This window comes from Calliphora vicina, chromosome 3, assembly GCF_958450345.1.
Source record: "Calliphora vicina chromosome 3, idCalVici1.1, whole genome shotgun sequence".
Lineage (NCBI taxonomy): Eukaryota > Metazoa > Arthropoda > Insecta > Diptera > Calliphoridae > Calliphora > Calliphora vicina.
Window position 1 is genome coordinate 48,479,205 of NC_088782.1, and position 21,643 is coordinate 48,500,847.

General features: G+C 31.2%; 3 protein-coding genes across 10 annotated transcripts in view; all 3 read left to right on the forward strand.

Annotated features, from left to right (window-relative positions):
• Window positions 1–21,643, forward strand: part of Spn (Spinophilin) — a 181,254-nt gene that overhangs the window by 61,387 nt on the left and 98,224 nt on the right. For all 8 annotated transcript variants that reach the window (XM_065503030.1, XM_065503022.1, XM_065503025.1 and 5 more), the window contains exon 3: window positions 16,757–17,924. In XM_065503030.1, the coding sequence (XP_065359102.1) occupies window positions 16,757–17,924 (1,168 nt within the window). The remainder of the gene's footprint in view (window positions 1–16,756; window positions 17,925–21,643) is intronic.
• On the forward strand, window positions 2,734–4,716 carry Ir68b (Ionotropic receptor 68b). Its single transcript, XM_065503745.1, has one exon. The coding sequence runs from the start codon at window positions 2,734–2,736 to the stop codon at window positions 4,714–4,716; it is 1,983 nt and encodes a 660-aa protein (XP_065359817.1).
• On the forward strand, window positions 15,362–16,715 carry LOC135953241 (uncharacterized). Its single transcript, XM_065503031.1, has 2 exons — window positions 15,362–15,923; window positions 15,994–16,715. The coding sequence occupies exons 1-2, from the start codon at window positions 15,467–15,469 to the stop codon at window positions 16,659–16,661; spliced, it is 1,125 nt and encodes a 374-aa protein (XP_065359103.1). The 5' UTR covers window positions 15,362–15,466; the 3' UTR covers window positions 16,662–16,715.

Sequence of the window (21,643 nt, forward strand, 5' to 3'; positions counted from 1 at the left end):
TGTTTCTATAAAAAAATTGTGTATAACATTTTTTCTATAGAAAAATTTGTGTATAACAGATTTTTCTATAGAAAAATTTGTGTATAACAGATTTTTCTATAGAAAAATTTGTGTATAACAGTTATTTCTATAAAAAAATTGTGTATAACAGTTATTTCTATAAAAAAAATTGTGTATAACAGTTTTTTCTATAGGAAATTTTGTGTATAACAGTATTTTCAATAAAAAATCATGTGTATAAAAGTTATTTCAACAGAAAAATTTCTGTATAACAGTTTTTTCTATAGAAAAGTTTGTGTATAACAGTTTTTTCTATAGAAAATCATGTGTATAACATTATTTTCTATAAAAAATCTTGTGTACAACGGTTTTGTCTGTAGCTAAATTTGTGTGTAACTCTTTTCTATTGAAAATAAAAATTAAATATAACAGTTTCCATAAAGAAAATTTGTGTATAACAGTATTTGCTATAGAAAATCTTGTGTATAACAGTTGTTTCTTTAGAAAAATGTTTGTATAACAGTTTTTTCTATAGAACAATTTTTGTATAACAGTTTTTTCTATAGAAAATGTTGTGTAGAAATATTTTGTATAACTGTTTTTTTATAGAAAATTTTGTGTATAACAGTATTAAAAGTTTTTTTTATAGAAAAATTTGTGTATAACAGTTTTTTTATAGAAAAATTTTGTGTATAACAGTTTTTGTGTATAGCAGTATTTTCTATAAACTATTTATGTTATATCAGATTATAAACCAGCCATTACTAAACTACATCTAAGTAATGCATAATTGTAGTATGCAATATTCATTACAATGTATGTATGTATGTATGTTAATCAGTAAAACCATTTCATTATCATGTTTTTGTAGGGTATATTATAACATTTCAAACTTCCCTCCTAAGATTTAAACATAGCAATTTGCAATTGTATGTTTGAAGTGGTGATAGCTCAAGTTTATTTCTTTCTTTCTTTTATATTTAACATTATTCACTATTCATTCTATCATTCTTTCATTTTATTTTTATACTTTTGTTTTGTAATTTTCTTTCTTTTATTTTATTTTTTAATTCTAACTATTGCATATATTATGCAGTTTTTTCTGTACAAATATTTTATATTTTTGGTTGAAAATGTTTTTAGTTTTTGCATTGTCATGTTTTAAATTACATCACATTTGATGGTGTCTGGGAATCAGTTTTTTTTTTATTTGGTTTTTGGTATTTTGTTGTGTCATTTTGTAGACGACTTAGAAGAAATGGTTTGTTTGCTTCATTGAAAATTTATGTATAAATTTGACCAAAAATTGTTTTAGAAACTTAAAAATAAAACAGATTTCAATTTTAGAAATTTCATGGCATTTAGTAAAAGAGTTTAAATTTAATTATATGACTTAGATCATATTACTAAGGATGTAATGTAGGGCCATTTTAATTTTTTTAAATTACAATTAACTTATTTTCCATGATTTTATTTTTCCAATTATTAAGCAAATTTTCATGAACTCTTTTTATGTGTTTAATCTTCAAGTTTTGTTATAACTTCCGCTTTATTTCCGTTTTTTCCTGATGTCATGATTTCAATAAATTTGTATTACATTTTGTCTGAAGAGAGACATTTATTATTTTTCAACACGCAGTTCTTTATCAAGTGTTTAGTGTTACAATTTCAACGTAAATTAGCTGGTAACATAGATAATTTAATTGTGACTACAGACAGATACTTTTTTTTTAATTTCAACGTCTGCTTTACTAAATTTTATTACAACTAGGGTTCTCAGATTTCATGGCAGTTTTTGTGTAAGCCGAACTAACTAAAATGTCATTTTCTGAGGGGGACTTTTTTGGGGACTGGGGACAAATGTTAAACGATTTTCGCCGTACTTTACTGTATAACTTCAGATCTATAAGTACTCTGAAATTATACCGTAAAGTACGGCGAAATTCAGGCAAAATTTGTCCCTAGTCCCCATACAAGGTCCCCCCTCAGAAAATTACTTCTGAGGGGCCACAATTTTGTGTAAAATTAGACATACGGACGGACATAGCTAGATCGTGGGTCTGCGATGAATCTTTTTAGATATGGGTATAAAAAGTTTAAAATAAGTGAAGATAAAAACGGGACCTAATGACTTAGTAATCCAGATATAGGTCAAAAATCGAGGTTGCCCTGGTTTTTTCCTTATATCTCAGCCATTTGTGGACCGATTTTCTCGATTTTAAATAGCAACCGAGCCGGAAGAATTCCGGAGATATTGATGTATGAATCGTGTATGCCAGTTATTTGGGGGCTTCGGAAAGTTGATTTCAACAGACAGGCGGACATGGTTAATTGACTCCGCCATCTATAGGGATCCAGAATATACATACTTTATAGGGTCGGAAAATTATATTGTGGAAATTACAAACGGAATGACAAACTTATATATACCCTTCTCACGAAGGTGAAGGATATAAAAAGAACTTTCTTTGTTGCTGTAATTAATAAACTTTAAATCATTTTTATTTATTTTTATTATGCAAACATTGTTAATTAATAAAACAACAGAAAACTACAAGCAACATTTGAATGTTGTTTACACGTAGAAACATTTACAACAAAACCTGGTAGCTAATTAAAATAGTGTTAAATTGTTTAAAAACATGCAACAAGTTTGTTTGTTGCAAGATAATCTCTCTCTATACAGCAAAAGAATTCAACAAATTAGAGTTAGTTGGCCATAGAAAGAACAACATGAAACAACATTTATTAAAAATAATAGTCTTGATGGGATTTTGGGCTACTAGCAATTCAAGTGGATTTATATTTTCCCAAGGAAGCAACAACGAGCAAGCATTATTTCATCAAAAAATTTGTGAAGTGGTTAACAACAGAAATGCTTTAGTTAATATTGTGTATAGAATTAAACTGGAAGCGGAAGTGTTAACTTCCTCAATTTTTGAACTAAACGATCAAAATAATTGGGATCAATTTTATCGCTGTGTGGCCCAAAAGCCAGTAGTGATACGCGACATGGATAACTTCCAAATAGAACCTTTACGTTCGCGCTGCAGCTTGAGTATATATTTCATAGACTCCTATCGTTCAATGAGAAAAGTGGCGGCGTTTTTAAATCCCAAACAAAGATGGAAACCTGGTCATCATTATTTATTTATATGGCTATTGGATGATATCTCTGCCTTGAGGAGATTTTTTGAAAAAGTCTGGTTTAAAAATATTCTACATGCAGTGGCGGCCATAGTAAATTCACAAGAATTGTACACCTTTGAACCCTTTACACCTCAGGGTTTTCAATTGAAAGTTGTCCACAAACAGCCCTACTTTTATGATAAATTGAAAAACTTTTATCACTTTGAATTACGCATTAGTATGTTTAAGGATAGTGTGAGGGCCATACCCTTGGAGGGTGCTGCTAAGCAGGGCTACAAGAGAGTAGATGGCTGGGTGGCTCGAACATTGGTGGAACGTTTAAATGCCTCGGCTCGTTATATAGCACCCACCGACAGTGAAACTTATGGCGCCTTGTTGAATGGCACCTTTACCGGCTCTTTAAAGGATATACATTCCGGTCTTACACACATTGGCTTTAATTTTCGCTACACTTTGGACCATGTCAAACCCCACATAGAGGAACTATATCCCTATAAGAAACGTCTGTTGTATCTAGTAGTGCCGGCAGCTGAAATGAGACCAGAATATTTGATATTTGCCAATGCCTTCACCTATCCCTTGTGGCGTTTGCTGTTAATAAATTTCTTTTTAATTCTAATGGTTTTCATAATTCTTCAAAAACTAGTGGAACGTTTACCCAATCACAATCTGGAAAATTCACCCAAACATTGGCGCTGGTATGAAATTGTGGAAATATTTATGAAAACCCAACTTGGTGAACCGGTAGAGGGTTTCTCACGCATCAGTTCGTTGAGACAATTTTTAATAACTTGGATTCTCTTTAGTTACGTTTTGACCAGTGTATATTTTGCCAAATTAGAGAGCAGTTTTGTACAACCCATCTTTGAGCCGGAATTGGATAATCTACAAGACTTGGATAAATTAAAAGCTCCCATATATGCTTTTGATGTGGTGTTTCAGGCCATCAAGGTATCACTGGATCCCAAATATTATGAAATCATTAGTAAAAATGGCATACGTGTACCGCGCAATATAAGTGCCGATGATTTTTCGTATTCACTGGCCAAGAAATATAAAAATGTGGCCATTATTCTGCACGGTGAATTGGCCAAAGAGGTATTGGCTCATACCTACAATGATGAAACTAAACGTCCTGCTTTTCACATAGTCAAGGAGTATTTACGTTCGCTGACCTCTTCGTATGTGCTCACCAAGGGATCTCCTTTCATCCATAAGTTTCAGACAATTGTTAGCTCTTTTTATGAGCACGGCTTCATAAATCACTGGCTTGAGGTGGATGCTCAACAGAAGAACTATTTACATCGTTCAACGGAATTTCTTCAGGACTTGGAAGAGGATTTCGATTGGCTGGATAATGATGATGTGGGTGCTACTTTGCCGACAGCAATGCAGCGTAAAAAGAAAGTTGTGCTAAATATGGAAATTTTACAGGGGGCCTTTTATTTATGGTTTGCTGGAATTTGTGTCAGTTTGTTGGGTTTTGGTATTGAGTTTGTTTATTGTTGGCATAAGAGGAGGAAGGTGAATGTTGAACTAATGGAGGTTTCGTGGGTAATTGAGTGATATCTGGAATATTAACTATTAACCTGTAGAGAACTTCAGATTTATTTGTATTTCAAAAATAGAGTACAAAAATTTAAATTTTTAATTGTAAAAATATTCACTTAAAAATTTTGTTAAAAACAGGTATACACAATTTTTATATCCTTCACCTTCGTGAGAAGGGTATATATAAGTTTTTCATTCCATTTGTAATTTCTACATTTTTCATTTTCGACCCTATAAAGTATATATATTCTGGATCCTTATAGATAGCGGAGTCGATTAAGCCATGTCCGTCTGTCTGTCTGTTGAAATCAATTTTCTGAAGACCCCTGATATCTTCGGGATATCTTCAATAATTCTGTCAGACATGCTTTCGAGAAGTTTGCTTTTTAAAATCAGCAAAATCGGTCCACAAATGGCTGAGATATGAGGAAAAAATCAGGACAACCTCGATTTTTGACCTACTTTTTACATATATCTGGATTACTAAGACATTATAACATAGACAATATGGATATCTAATGATAGATATTTCGAAGACATTTGCAACGACGTATATAAGACCATAGTAAGTTGGACTTACAATAGGTCAAAATCGGAAAAAAAAAATTTTGAACCCGATTTTTTTTTTCACCAAAAAAAATTTAAAAATTTAAAAAAAAAATTTTAAATTTAAAAAAAAAATTAAAATTTAAAAAAAAAAATTTTAAATTTAAAAAAAAAATTTAAAATAACAATTAGAACATTTTTTTTCCAAAAAATTAAAAAAACAACTTTGGAAAAAAAAATTTTTTTGTTTATCTAAAAATATTTAAAATTTATATTTTGAAGTATAATTTGGTGAAGGGTATATAAGATTCGGCACTGCCGAATATAGCACTCTTTCTTATTTCTATAGAAAAACTGTTATACACAAATTTTTCTATAGGAAAAACTGTTATACATTAATTTTTATATAAAATAAGTGTTATACCCAAATTTATCTATAGAAAAAACTGTTATACATTAATTTTTCAATAGGAAAAACTGTTATACACAAATTTTTCTATGGAGAAAACTGTTATACAAACATTTTCTATAGAAACAACTGTTATACACTAATTTTTATATAGAAACAACTGTTATATACTATTTTTTCTATAGAAAAAACAGTTATACATACATTTTATATAGAAAAACTGTTATACACAAATTTTTATATAGAAAAAAGTGTTATACACAAATTTTTTATAGAAAAAACTGTTATACACAAATTTTTAAATAAAAAAAGTGTTATACACAAATTTTTCAATAGAAAAAAGTGTTATACACAAATTTTTCTATAGGAAAAACTGTTATACATTAATTTTTATATAAAAAAAGTGTTATACCCAAATTTATCTATAGAAAAAATTGTTATACATTAATTTTTCAATAGGAAAAACTGTTATACACTAATTTTTATATATAACAAAGTATTATACACAAATGTTTCTATAGAAATAATTGTTATACACTAGTTTGTCTATAGGAAAAACTGTTATACAAAAATTTTTCTATGGAGAAAACTGTTAGACAAAAATTGTTGTGTAGAAAAAACTGTTATACAAAAATTTTTCTATGGAGAAAACTGTTAGACAAAAATTGTTGTGTAGAAAAAACTGTTATACAAAAATTTGCTATAGAAACAACTGTTATAAACTATTTTTTCTATAGAAAAAAGTGTTATACACTAATTTTTATATAGAAAAAAGTGTTATACACAAATGTTTCTATAGAAATAACAGTTATACACTAGTTTGTCTATAGGAAAAACTGTTATACATTAATTTTTCAATAAGATAAACTGTTATACAAAAATGTTTGTATAGAAAAAACTGTTATACACAAATTTTCCCATAGGAAAAACTGTTCAACACTAATTTTTCTATAGAAAAAACCACAGATGATGAACAGATACGTCACGGTGTTAAAAGTGGCATCACACATTTAACCCCAACGTAAGTAAGGAATAGCAAATATGTATGAAAAATGTATCGCTATCTTTTTTCTTTGATGGGGTTAAATGAAGAAAAGCTGATACACCATTTTTGTAAACGTCAGTTTTGACGAATCTGTATATATATCTGTAGAAAAAACTGTTATACACACATTTTTCTATAGAAAAACCTGTTACACACAAATTTGTATACCTGAATTTGTCTATAGGAAAAACTGCTATACAAAAATTTTTCTATAGGAAAAACTGTTTTAAAAAAAAATGTTATACACAAATTTTTCTATAGGAAAAACTGTTATACATTAATTTTTATATAAAAAAAGTGTTATACCCAAATTTATCTATAGAAAAAACTGTTATACATTAATTTTTCAATAGGAAAAACTGTTATACACAAATTTTTCTATGGAGAAAACTGTTATACAAACATTGTTGTGTAGAAAAAACTATTATACAAACATTTTCTATAGAAACAACTGTTATACACTAATTTTTTATAGAAACAACTGTTATTCACTATTTTTTTCTGTAGAAAAAACTGTTATACACTAATTTTTATGTAGAATAAACTGTTATACACAATTTTTTCTATAGAAAAAACTTTTACTATCCGCAAATTTTATACAAAAATGTTTCTGTAAAATAAACTGTTATACACATATTGTTCTATAGAAAAAATAATACAATACAATAGTACATTTTCTATAAAACATTAGAGAACAAATATTTCTGAGTTTATAAGAATGTGTAAATTTTATTGCTTTACATATAAAACTGAAAATAGTTTTAAATTATCAAATAAGTCACGGCAGTAGCATGGTACATTTCAACATGAAGTAATATTAAAAAAAGTACAATCGTATCAACTGATATGAATTCATTTGATTGTTAATCACAATATTGAAGGCCAGAATTCTTTAACTTTTGACATATTTTTAAAAACATTTAAAATAAATTAAAAAGATTTAAGGTCAAAGGTCACATAATGATGAAAGTGAGTAACTAGCCTATTAATCATCATGATGATGATTAATAGGCTAGTTACTCGCTTTTCATCATTATGTGGCCTTTGACCTTAAATCTTTTTAATTTATTTTAAATGTTTTTAAAAATATGGCAAACATAATGGTTTCTCTAATGGGCTTTGCGTTGTCAAATGTTATATAGAAATCAAATGCACATATCACAAAATAATCATACATTCCTCGAAACAGCTTTCAACAAAGCGCTCCCTCCATATTGATTTTAATCAAGCATTTATCGAAAATGAAGTAAGGCTCATTTTAAGATTAAAATCATATAACATTGCACAAATATAATTATTAAATTTAGGTTATAATCTTAATCTTGTAAAATGTGGTTGTCAAAAAAATGGTCCTTCAGACCTTCATATATTTAATCTTTATGAATTATTTATCGAAATTTAAATAAAATACATTAAATCATTTAAAATTAAACAAACGCCAATAAATTAAATAAAAAATAAACATAATTTCTGTCTGATAATTGCAGTTTACTGAATTATATCCAAGTAGAAGTTGTTTGTAACAAAAAAATGGTCCTTCGGATCCTCATTAAAATGTTTTAATTTTAATAATCACCCCTATCGGCAATAACATGTGAAATTTTGTTCCCATGAAATATCCATTTCCCTCGAAGGGAAAATTGCTATCGGGAATATCATGATGAACTTTACATTCACAATAGTTGATTTTGTACGTAACAGCTGTTTATTGTTTACAAAATTCCATCTAAAAATTTCACAACAAGGGAATTTTTTTCACGTGAACAAAGTTGATGAACGAAAAAAGGAAAAGGGAAAATATTTCATGTGAAATGTTGATTCGCGATAGGGGTGAATGTCTTTAATATAACTTAAATAAAAACCCTAATATTTGTCTATACAATAAGCATTGATTTGATAACAAAATTGTTCAAACAGTTACTAATAAAAACAAGTTTAAACTTTAACAATTTCTTTTTAAAAATTTATAAAAATAAATTCCATCTCTATTCCTTTAAGTTTAAATAATGTTGACTATTAAATCATTTAAAACCAATAAAATAATAAAATTCAAATGTGTTTTTCATAAAATCTCTGATAATTAAATTAAATTGAACAAAAAAAAAAACACACACTAGAAATTAAAAACAAATATACAACAGAATTCTTAAAACAACATGTGTTTAAGTATACGAAATTTCTGCAACCCCTGTCGAGGTCAGTATAAAAAAAATTAATATAAAAATATTTAAACAAATTTCTCTTAATCAATTTTAACTATAATTTAATGATATATATAATAGAAATTTGCAATTAATGTCTGGCTAACAACATATATTTAATTTATAAATTAAGCAAAATGAAAGAAATTAAATATTTCAATTATAGTATCTATTAAAGACGTCACCAAGAATTTGTCAAATTAATGAAATGTGTGTTTTTGTATATTTTTATATCAAATTAACAAAAATATTTCAAAAATTTATTTTAAAGCCAATAAAATTTATTGTTGTTTTTTATGGTGTTGTGGCCTGTTTGGCCTTAATAAAATATAAAAGTACAGACGTACAGAAATATATATATAATTTTAGGTAAAATATTCTAAATTTAATTCAAAATTTTCTTTCTCTCTATATATATAATGTATTTTGAAATCGCACGTCGCGACAACATTTGACTTTTTTTGGCTGTCATTTATTTTTTTATTTTTTGTAGACGTTGGTGTTTTTTTTTGAGTTTTGGTTTGTATCTGTGTGGAATTTGTTGTTAATTTTGCGAGACTATTTGGCTTTTTAACTATAAACCAAGCATTTATTTTGCTGATCATCGAAGACTATTTTGAAATACCCTACACTTTAGATTGTCATAAAAATTTATTCAGTTTTTTTTTGTTTTTTGAATAAATAGTTCAACAAGTTTGGATTTGGTTGGTTTTCTCTCTACACGATTTCCGAAAACTTGTTTCTTTTAGGTTTTGTGATATTATAGTTATCTCAAACAAATTTGTGTGTCTCGAAACGTTAATATACTATTGGTCCATTGTGAATCACTACTTTAAGTACACTTCTATTTGCCAAAATTCACTTTATTCCCCTAATGATTTAGAAAATATATTCCAACTTGCAACAACGATATAATCCAATCCATCATAAAATCTATGGTCGGGCAACATTGAGCGTCCAGAGAGTCGTTCTTCCATCTACTAATCCAAACACTAATTTGGCAATGATGATCCTAATACTACTTCTATGTAAATTCAGTAGCAGTCTTGTACCTGCCATGTTCAACACGGCCACGAAGCCATTGTCACAGACCCTATGCCCTTTCAACATAGTTTAGTCCTATACAGGATTTCCACCAATACCACAGCACTTTCCAGGATATTCTTGTAGACTAGCAAGTAAATCCGCAGTTAACCTACTTTATTACTGTTTTTTTGGTACACAGACTTACTGAAATCTTCAAGATTGTCAGATTTTCTGTCTGAAGGACAATATAATTATCCAGAAATCTGAAAGACATCCTTGTGTACGTTTGCAATATGTACACTCCAGAATTGGTGACCGTCTTCGTTTTTAATCCGTAACTGAATAAGGCATAACTATTTTGTAATCTCTAGGACATCTTCCAGATATCTCTATTTTGGATTTCTACTGAGAGTGTCCTTTCAGTCTAGTTCCGTGACCATGAAAGAAGATAAACTGATTTCCAAGAGGGCATTTATGGAAACCTAACAGAACCTGTTAGTGAATTTCCATAGTTTCCCACGATCAAATCAAACAAATCGACATTGAAAGTCTCAGTAGGAATCATATCAAAGTGTATTTAACTATATTCAAATTACTACATTTCTATTTTGAGATCAAACAGTATGGTGTTTTGTTGTTCTCACAGTATTCAATCATATTTGCGATCAGTGTTCTTCTATTGTTAAGATTAAAGAATTGAAATGACAGTAAAATGTGTGAAGGGTATTGATGTTTATCGCAGGCTAGAGCACTGCCCGATATACGAGGGATCAAATCACATTAAGCCTGTTGAGGATCAGCTGCTCTAAGCACGATCATGCTACCGGACTTTGTGTCTTTGTGAACATCATTTAAAGCTGTCCTATGCGATCCAGATCTATTTGCTTTATATAAACATTTTATAAAATATAGTGATCTTTACTTCTAGTATCTTTATTTTGTCTTGAATATGGTTTTCAGAAAACATTTGTACGATCAGTGGCCGTCTTAAAGATAGAATTTAAGAATCTTTGAATATTTCGTCAAACCCTCTAATGGGGTTTTGCCATTCTTTTAAAAATCTGTTCATAACCGATGTTGTTTTCGTTGGTTAAATGCTTGTTTCCTGAATGCATACCTGAATGCATTGAATACACTCAGACTTTGTGTGTATTCAATATTTTGCTCACGATCTTTAGCTCATTTCTTAGATCTTTTTAGGTAGAAGAAGGGTATAATATTCCGAAGAAGGCATCATGACAGACAGTGCTACAAGGACCGTCGGACGTATAGAATATTCTGGAATAGGTTGGCATGATTGACTGTGTCTCCTCCAATAGTTCAAGTGACAGTTTTAAATAGTTTCTGTTTTTGATGAATCCATGTTGGAGCAGCTGTGTCAATTTGAGAAGGACATGTACCTAGATCTTTTCGAAGCTATTAGTATTAGCAAGGCCTCACTCATGATCTTTTGTGCAGCCTTAAAGCTTCATCATAATAGATTAGGCTGCATATGCAGCCAATTATTCTTTTTGACTAGAGATCAAATACATTCCCCGGGGCCATAAAGGGCCTTCCGAACCATTTTGTTCTGCCTATTGCCAGCATTGGGCAGTCGCATTCAAGGTGTTCAGAGGTTTCAACTTGAAGTTCACAAAACCTACACTGTTCATTCCTACCTAAAACCACAGTGTCCGGCAAGTATTCCCAATTCATCCTTTCCTAGTGATAGCAACAATTGAGATCCCAAAATCGGGAAGATTCCGATTCAACCCAAGAACGAATGAGTTCCAAAGTATATCCACATGGGATGTCAAAGAAGGGTTCAGAACCTATGAATGAGCGTCGGGCAAGCCTATTGGCTAAATAATCAGCACGTTACTTACGAGCGAGGCCTTCATGGCCAGGTACTCAGTACAAGGTGAGTTCATTGAGCGCGCCGAGTTCATTTAAAGATGTCCAGCAGTCCATAATAACACGAGACCTTACTTCATATTATGATAAGGCTCTAAGCGCAGCCTGGCTATCCGACATAACAAATATCATAGTATTTCTTAAACTCCTTCTTAACTCTTTCAGCCACGCTTTTTTGTGTATAAGTTTAAAATCAAAACAATTGCATTTTTACTTTAATCAAGGTTAGTTTATTATAAAAAGTAAAACAAAAATAAATCAAAAAATAAAAAAACACCTCATTCCAAGGTTTTTTGTGGAGTGAAGTGGTTAACCACCACACAGAGGGATGGCTTAATACATTTTTTTGCAAAAATTATAAGGAGTGGTCGTTGAGAAAAAAATTTAATTAGATCAAAATCGACCACGCCCAACGCCCACTGCCCATACAATCCAAATTGATTTTTTCGCATAAAATTGTTTATATCCAAGCAAAAGTCTAGAAATTTGGTACATACATTTATTGATACAAAAAAGGAACGCATGCCGAGTTTCAATTAAATCGGTCACGCCCACCGCCCACAAAACCCATATATAGATAAGAATTTTTTTTGATATTTCGTTTATTATAATTTAATTTTGTATTTATGGAGAAATGCTATATTTTTCGAATATGTTAAAGTTAAATGGTATTATTAGGAAAATTAGACATAAATAAATTGCATGGACTTTACTTCAATTTAAAAAAAAAAATTAATTTCTTAAAACTATCAGTGTACATTTCATCTTTGAACATTTATCTACAAAACTGCATCATTTGATTTTTGAAATTAAGTGTTTGAAAAATTGACTTTTTGACACCAAAATCCATTATTGGCATTAAAAATAACTATGATACAAATTTTTGTTTCATATGAATTTTTTTGAAATCGAATATTTTTGACTAAATTTTCTGGCCAAACAACCAAAATAGCAAAGTAACACTGAATTCGATGAACAATAAACATTGTGCTTTTTTTAAAAAACAGATTTTTAAAATTTTTTTCAAATTAATATTGTTACGTTTTAACCTTTTCAAAACGCTGGTTTATTTCCTTTAAATAAACCGGATACTTTTGATTGCAAATAAAAGCCGTTTAGTAGTTTGAAAATTGTAACAACTCTTTATTTATTTAAAATGTACAACAACAGAATTAAATAGTCACTCAATGTTTTTTTATACACGTTTATAAATTCGCAGAAATACAGGCACACTTTATAATATACACGAATTCACTTTTAAAATACAGCACACTTTAAGGCACTCAGTTGATGTTTATTCGAACTGCGTCTCTGATAATCTGACTAACGACTGCAACATCTGCCACTATTTATAACACTGCATTAACATCTAGAAAGCTCTATTTCTACAATGTTCTTTAACTGAATATTTGAATTCGAATATACGGTCGCAGCAAACAGCGTTGCCAACTTACGATCAATGGTCAACTGAAAGCTTTTATTCAATGTTAATAATGCCCACAGATATGTTACAGTTTGCTATTACAGCACTGTTATTTGAAAGCATTAGGCTACTTTTAAATCAGCCGTTAAAATCTTTATATTTGAATTCAAGTACAATTTCGTAACAATATATTTACCTAACCAGAGCACCCTGACGGCAAAGTTTTGTAAAAAATCATAAACGATGACTTCAAAAAATATAATTGTTTAGCGAAATGGCAATAGATGATAATAAACTCTGTTTTAAAGACTATAGAAAATGTGGTTAGTAAACTGACCACCTAACCGCAAACAGTTAAACATTCATTAGAGCAGATAAGGATGGCGTAAATTTCCGCCTAAAATGTAGATATCCCTTTGAAAATTGAGACCATAAATACCAGCCTGTATTATCTTGTCACCATGTAACATTTATCCACTCATCCCTTTCAAGTATAAGGACCCTAAACTTCCTTGGTGACATACATATCGTCTGATACTGCAATACTAGGATCATTTCCAAAGATGTCAAAAACCATATCGCCCGGCATTATTCTCGAAATTAACTTCTTCCCGGGTAAAATTAGTTTAAGTGTCTTCATATTGTTAAGACTTCCGGAATGTTCTGGAATCTCTGCCTTCCTTATCAGGTTTAATTAAGAGTACAGCACCAAACAGAGCTAAAACTGATTCTAAGTTAGAATTTCTAAAAATGGATTTTAAATGGTTGTTTATACTGAGGAAATATAATCAGTCCAATTGATTTTAAATAGGAAAAGGGAACAAAATTCACGGGGATTTTTTATTCATTATTGGGCTGAATGATTATATTGTGGATTTTTTTTTATTATTTCCCCATTATATATTTAGCTAAATTCTTCATCTATTATCTACATTGTAGAGCATTTAATAATTCATCTTAAACAACCAAAATTATTTTCTTATACATTTAAATTCAAATCTCATTTCTCCGCAGCAAAAAAAAAAGAAAAGAATATTCACAGTAATTTCTGTGAACCTGTTACTATTTGAAATGAAAATTTCTCCATGATTTGGTTTGTATTTTTAACTATTTGCAGGAAAACTAGAATCTGCGACACACACAATTTTCTTAATATTTTTCGTGCTGTTGGGTCTTTTTTTTTAAAATATGTTCAGGTTGAACTATTTTTCCTTGTTGTTAAAAAATATTAAATTTTATTACATTCTATTTTTAATCTGCAAAAAAAAAAAAAATTTGCGTTGTTTTGGTTTTTTTTTGTTTAAATTTTGTTTTGTTAATATGTTGTAGATACGTGTGTGGTTAATTGTTATTGTTTTTTATTCAAATTTTTGTTTTATATCTATTTATAATATATAGTATATTAATATATAAATATTTTTAAAATGAAATTTGTTTATAAATTGCTTTTCATAAATCAGCCGCGTAGTCAACCCAAATCTTTTATAGGCCATAACCACGTGTCTGTCTTAAGACTATTGAGTCACAAGAGATTTTTTTTTTTTTTTGGGGGGGGGGGATTGTTGAATGAGCCAAACAAACTTCTTATCTTTTGAGGTGAAGAACGAATAAAGCCAATACCGAAACACTGTTCCAAAGTGAAGCGTATCCCAGAGAGAGTGTTTTCTCTGCTTCGTATGGTACCCAATTTCCCTTCTTTTGGATGGGAGGGATTGTTGAATGAGCCAAACGACCTTCTCATCTTTTGAGGCTAAGAACGAATCAAGCCAATACCGGATACACTGATCCAAAGTGAAGCGTATCCCAGATAGAGTGTTTTCTCGGCTTCGTATGGTACCCAATTTCCCTTCTTTAGGATGAATCCTACTAATTGTTGAGTTTGAAAACAATCTTCATGGAGTAACGCCTCCAATTCTTGGTCTTCAGAATCTTTTGACTGGCCTGGGCACACAAACCATCTCTCGCACATTGAAACCGATGAAAAACCTTTCGACAAATTTTGAAAACAGAGTTTTTCATAAAAAATTCATTGAAAAGTTCAATTATCCATTGTTTTTTTTTTCAGTGCATGTTTTATTTGAAAGTATTTTATTCGTTACCTTTTTCATCAAATAAAGCGTTTGACATTTTACTTCAAAAATTTAATTTTGAGAAAATTTACTAAATTTTCAATCCAAGAATATTTAGTTTAAAACCTTTTAAAATATATATAAATAAAAGCAATGGAAACCAATTACGATGATGCTCTGACCCAAGATTTCCTATTTATGTTGGAGCTGTGTCCAGTTCAGGCTTTTCCTCCAAATTCCGACGAACAAAATTTAGCTCAAAAGTGGCTCGAACATTTGTGCACTTACGCAGTCGAAGATCTTAACGATAGACGCCTGAGAAACATTTATATCAGTCATTTATGTGCCGCTCTAGTGCAGCGACAACTTTATGGGCCTTTTGTTAAGGCACCAGCTGAGGGAAAATTGGAAAAAGTAGATTTCCATGCAGTAGCTGTCTGTCCTAATACCAGTGTGATTCAGCAGCCAATAGCTCACTCCACAATGCAATATCCAGCAAGGGAACAATCGAATTTAACCATGACCCTAATGCCCAGCCAGCCAAGTGTTTGTAGTCCTGAGCATTCCTCTTATACAGTGGTGGATACCACCAAGACTATAAATTCCACAGGTAGACTCTACTTAAAAAAAACTTATCTTTATTGATCATGGTTTTATTAAAGTTCTGTTGTTTATTTAAGGATTTGAATCCCAGGGTCAAATATCAGTAGGCTCTACCAATATGTCGTTTAATATAACAAGCGGTGGTGCTGCTGCATCTTGCTACTGTCCTCCCAAACCTTGTGAATGCTCTGCTAATGGCATTCCTTGTTATTGCAATCGTGCAACTGCTGGTGCTGACTCGAATGGTCCCGATGATGATGCTATTTACAATTTTTTAATGCAGCAGCTAAATATTACACCCCAATTTCTAAATAATTTTGATGCCACTCTAACCTCTTTTATGGATTTGTGTAAAGTGGCTTCCTTGGAGTGTAAAACTCAAAATCAATCACAATTTTCTTTAGCACCACCCAAGCATTACTTTTTACCCAAGAATCCCTCATCCCTGCAAAATTCTTCTAAACATGACCTCATCCAAGATTCACCAAGATCCTTATCTCCGGATTGTGAGGAAATGTGTGAAGATATTAATGAGCTGTTGGAGGCTATAACGGCGGAATTACGCGGTGACGCGGAACCGGGCAGTAATGATTATTTAGATCGTGAATTGTCGCGTTATAAAAATTTTTTTATGGAAAATTCGCATTTGGCCAGTCATTTACGTTCTCTAACTTCTAATATGAAATTGCGCAATTGTTTGCTGTTGAGTTTGCAAAATGATTTAGTGAAATTGTTAAATGAGTAAAAATCTTAATAATTTGTTAAAATAAATTAAATAAAATAATTTTATCTTAAACAATTTTTGTGGACTTCTTACAAATGATGTTTTCTTTTTTTTAGGACGCTCTAACAAATCGGAACGCCATACACAGGATATCACCGATAATGCCAGTGTACAAAATCATATCACATCGCCACAACGTAACTCCAAACGTGTCTCAAGCATTTCCGTAAATATGCCAGCCGCCGGTTTAGGCTCCCGGCCGCCCAGCATTATCTCATCATCGAACAGCAATGACGAGGGTGGCTTCAATGAACCCTCACCCGAAATCAAGGCCAAACTAAGGCCTGCCTATGACTTTGAAAGTCCCAAACATCAAACATCGAGACTGCTGCAACAGAGTCCCACCAAAACACACAAACTCTTAAATGAGCTGTCGGCCAACGAAGAAGATGCCGAAGACGAAGCCGATGAAGAGACCGATGAAACGCCTAGTCTAAATTATGTGGATGTAGGCTATCGCCTCAATCCGGATGGCAGTGAGGCCCGTGAGGTATTTGGCGAATCGGAATTGTATGATACGGCCGCCAAAGTCACCGACATGCATAAGAAATTCCATGCCAATGGTTTTGCCCAAGAGACTACCACAGTTTATGCCATTATAAAGCCAGATTTACTACCAAATGCCCCCGCAGATTTGTATTATGCGGCCAAGCCTCAACAGGACAAGGTTACATCACCCACAAAATCCAACTCGGGACCAAATTCCCTTGTCAGTTCACCCATCAAAACTGCCAGTTCTCCGCCGGTGGGTGTAGTTTCTCCCATACGACGACGCAACTCGGAAATCAGTGTTAAATCCACACCACCCATGTCGCCAGCCTCAGCGGCCAGCAATGCAAATTCCTCTTCCAACTCACGTTCCATAGCTTCGATTGCCAAAGGCGTGGCACCCATAGCCTCCTTAGATGCAAATGAAGATTTTGGCTCTTCCGATATACCAGCATTACCGGAACGACCACCGCCTACGGCAGTTCATATAAATAATGTAGATGCTTTGGATATGCAGGACTTGGAGTATGCCGATACAAGTGCTGGCGAAGACGAAGATGATTTAATGCGTACCATTGAGGGAGATGTTGATTTGGTCGACGATTTATATAATATCGATGATAAAATCATGCAAGTATCGGAACCAGTTGCAGCGCCAACTGAGGTTATCGGCAGAGAAGATAGCCTACCCGATGCTATGACAGCCGACGAAGCTGAGAGATTGTTGAGCTCAAGGTAAGTGTTTGAGAATTTTGTTTATTAGTGTATTATTTAGGTTTAATTTTTATCTACATACATACGTTATTAAAAGAAAGAAAATGCACAAATAAATTAAGTGGAAGGAAAATATTTGAAAACTATTTTAGTTACAATTAAAAGTTCGAACGAATTAATTCCTAATTCAATTTTCAAAGCAGGAATTAATTCGTTTTCTTAATTCTTTAGTATTTAAAACGTATTAAATTCATTCCATTGCGAATTCATTCTTTAATGAATTAATTCCTTATTGAATCATTCAAGTTGTCTGTAATAACAATTTTTCATCGCAAGTAATGAAGCGGTGCAAAAATGATTTCCTTGTTTTGCGTTCAAGCATCATCTCGGACAAACTCTTGATGAATATTAAAACAATCTTCATGTTTTAATGTCTCCAATTCTTGGTCTTCAAACTTCTTTGGTTGGCCTGGCTGATATTTGTGTTCCGTTTCAACATCACCACTTCTGAAACGCACAAACCTTTTCTCGCACGTTGAAACCGATGAAACATATTCACCATAAGCTTAGGTTGGGAATCGGTGTGCATCAGCGACACTTTTTTTCAATTTAAAGAAGTAAAGCAAAGCTTCTCGTAAGGAATGAGATCGAAAAAATCTTAACACTAAAAAAAATTGATTGAATTTTTACTACAACTTACTAAAAAAAATATTACTTTTATAGTTCTAATCAATAGTGATGAATTTATGAATATTTTACGGAAACTCTTCCATTAAGGTTTTTATAGTGCTTTCTGTCACTTTGTTCGAACAGTTTGTCCATCTCCGTTTGAAATCTACCACACTTTTGGACATCTTTTTTGTGCTCTTCAATTCTCTTTTAAAAAGAGCCCAATATCTCTCCACTGGCCTTAGCTCCAGGCAGGATTTGAGTCTTTTGGTACAAATACCTCATTATTGTTCTTGCACCACTCAAGACCTTGCTTACCATAGCGACAGGATGCCAAATCAGGCCAAAAATAAGTGGACACATTAAGAAGTCTTATGAATGGAAGCATCCTCTTTTGTAAACATTCCTGGATGTAAATTTCGGTATTTATAGAGCCCTTTGAAACAAATGTTTGGCTTCTTTTGCCGCAACTGCATATTGCTTGACATATCAAGAAGTTTTTGGGACATTTTTCTGCTTTTGGGTCCTAAACTTTTCTACGACATTCCCTCGAGCATCAGCAGCATAAAAATAATGAACCGGAAGCAGCGAAAAATTTTCCAGTTTTTTTTTTATAAAATTTGACTTCAATTTCCGTGCTCTGTCATTGGCCTCTAAATTTATAGCAGAGTTCCTTTCAGGAACTTTTTGAGCCTTAAATATTTTTAAACCTGCATTGGCTTTAACTTTTCGTATCAAATAGTCCGAGTACTGAGCTAACCGGACTGCTTTCCTACCGGATGTGTTGGCATCTCTTTTGCTTTCTATTATTTGCTTTCTATTTATTGACTTTAGAAACATCATGTGGACCATTTCTTCTAACTGAACCAGGTTTTCTATCAAAGGACGAGTTCTCCCGATACTGTTTAATTATATTGGAATCAGTTTGACGGCAGACCTTTGATTGTTTGGCAAATTTTTGTAGGACCAAGTTGGGTTTTGTTGAAAATATTTAATAGTTTTAATTAGATTAACAACAAATGAATATAATTTACATTAAACATAATAACTGACATAATTTTCAATGGTAACTTGATCAAAAAAAATCAAATAATACTTGGGTTAAAAAGTTTTAAGGAAAAACGTGTGTTAAGATTTTTTTCGATCTCACGACTTAAATCAGGCTGAATTTTACCGTTGGCTTGGGTTTTGTTAGCTTTGAGAGCCGCTTTTGTATGTATCTTATTCGCATAGACTAGCGGCTTGAGAAAACTTCACAAGAAGTCTAACGGAGTCAAATCGCACGATCTCGATGCCCAGTTCTCGTCACCTCCATGAGAGATGACCATGCCCTCAAATCGTTCATGCAGAATTTCATTAGCTGTGTGGCAGCTAGAGCCGTCCTGTTGAAACTACATGTCGTTGGTATTCATATCATCCAGTTCAGTCCAAAAGAATTTGGAAATCATCCACCTATAACGATGATTGTGATGTTACACCAAAAATAATACGTGCACGTTCATGTCTTGTATTTACAGTACTCTAGCAGTGTGGAGTTTTCTTATTTAGAATATATTTTATTTTATCTTATGATTTACAATTTAATTTATAATACGAGTAGGCCAGGCTGTTCCTTTCCCTAGTTTTAATCTTTGCCAAATGTTAATATTTCTATAAAATTCAAGGAAATGCTTCTTAGTGTTTATTAAAGTTTTGGTTTGTAATTTTGGTTTTTGTTGCATAATATTGTGGTTTCAATGATTTAGATCTTTACAAATATAAACCAAAATTAATCTCTTAAGTAAAATCATCAACATAACAGTAATTAAATTAATATTGCCAAGTAGTCAAGCATATCCTAGATATAGGGCAAATAATTCCAGAATACAAATAGCTGAGATATATGGAAAAATCCGGGAAAACCTCGATTTTTGGCCTATTTTTGATCTATATATTAATATAGACAATATGGATATTTAATGATAGATATTTTAAAGTCCATTGCAACGATGTATATAAAGCTATAGTAGTTGGACCTACAATGGGTCAAAATCGGGAAAAATATTTTTTAACCCGAATTTGTTTTTCATAAAAAATTTTTTTTTCTCGTAATTATTTTTCCAAAAAAAATTTTTTTAAAAATTAAAAAAAAAATTTAATAAGAAATTTGGAAAAAAATTGTTTTAAAAAAATTAAAAAACAATTTCGAAAAGAAAAAAAATTATTTTGCTTAACTAAAAATATTTAAAAAAAAATAATTTTTAAGAATAATTTGGTGAAGGGTATCTAAGATTCGGCACAGCCGAATTAGCTCTCTTGTTTTTATCTATATCTGGATTACTAAGTCATTAATATTGACAATATGGATGTCTAATGATAGGTATTTCAAAGTCCATTGCAACGAAGTATATAAGGCAATAGTAAGTTGGACCTACAATGGGTCAAAATATTTTTTAACCAGAATTTTTTTTTCACCAAAAAAATTTAAAAAAAAATATTCGAAAAAATTAAAAAAAAACAATTTTGTAAAAATTAAAAATTTTGTTTACGAAAAAAAATATTTAAAATTTGTATTTTAAAGTATAATTTGGTGAAGGGTATATAAGATTCGGTACAGCCGAATATAGCTCTCTTACTTGTTTCTGTTATTTTCTACATCTACATCTACAATTTCAATTTCTATTAGGCTTAAAAAACACCCTTTATTTTCTTATGCATTATGCAAATTTCAAAATCTGTAGATGAATCTAATTGTGGTATGTCTGTGAGTTGTCAACATAATAAAATTTTACTTCCTTGCGGCTTTTTATCATTCTTAAAAAATATTTCTGTCTATACTCTACTCATATATGTATGTTTATTTAACCTGTTGGCCCAATGCTGGAAACTCAATGTGTCTTTATTTATGGCTGGGTGTGCGAGTGTGGTCTTGTTGGCAGCATGTCTCTTTGTAGCCATTCAGAGGTTTTTCCTTTTCATATCAATGTGGTTTATTTTAGAAAGTTTTTTTTTGACTAACAATTTCTTTTTGTTGTTTGTATTTTATGGTAGATAAATAAAGGAAGTATGAACCACATATATCCATACATGAA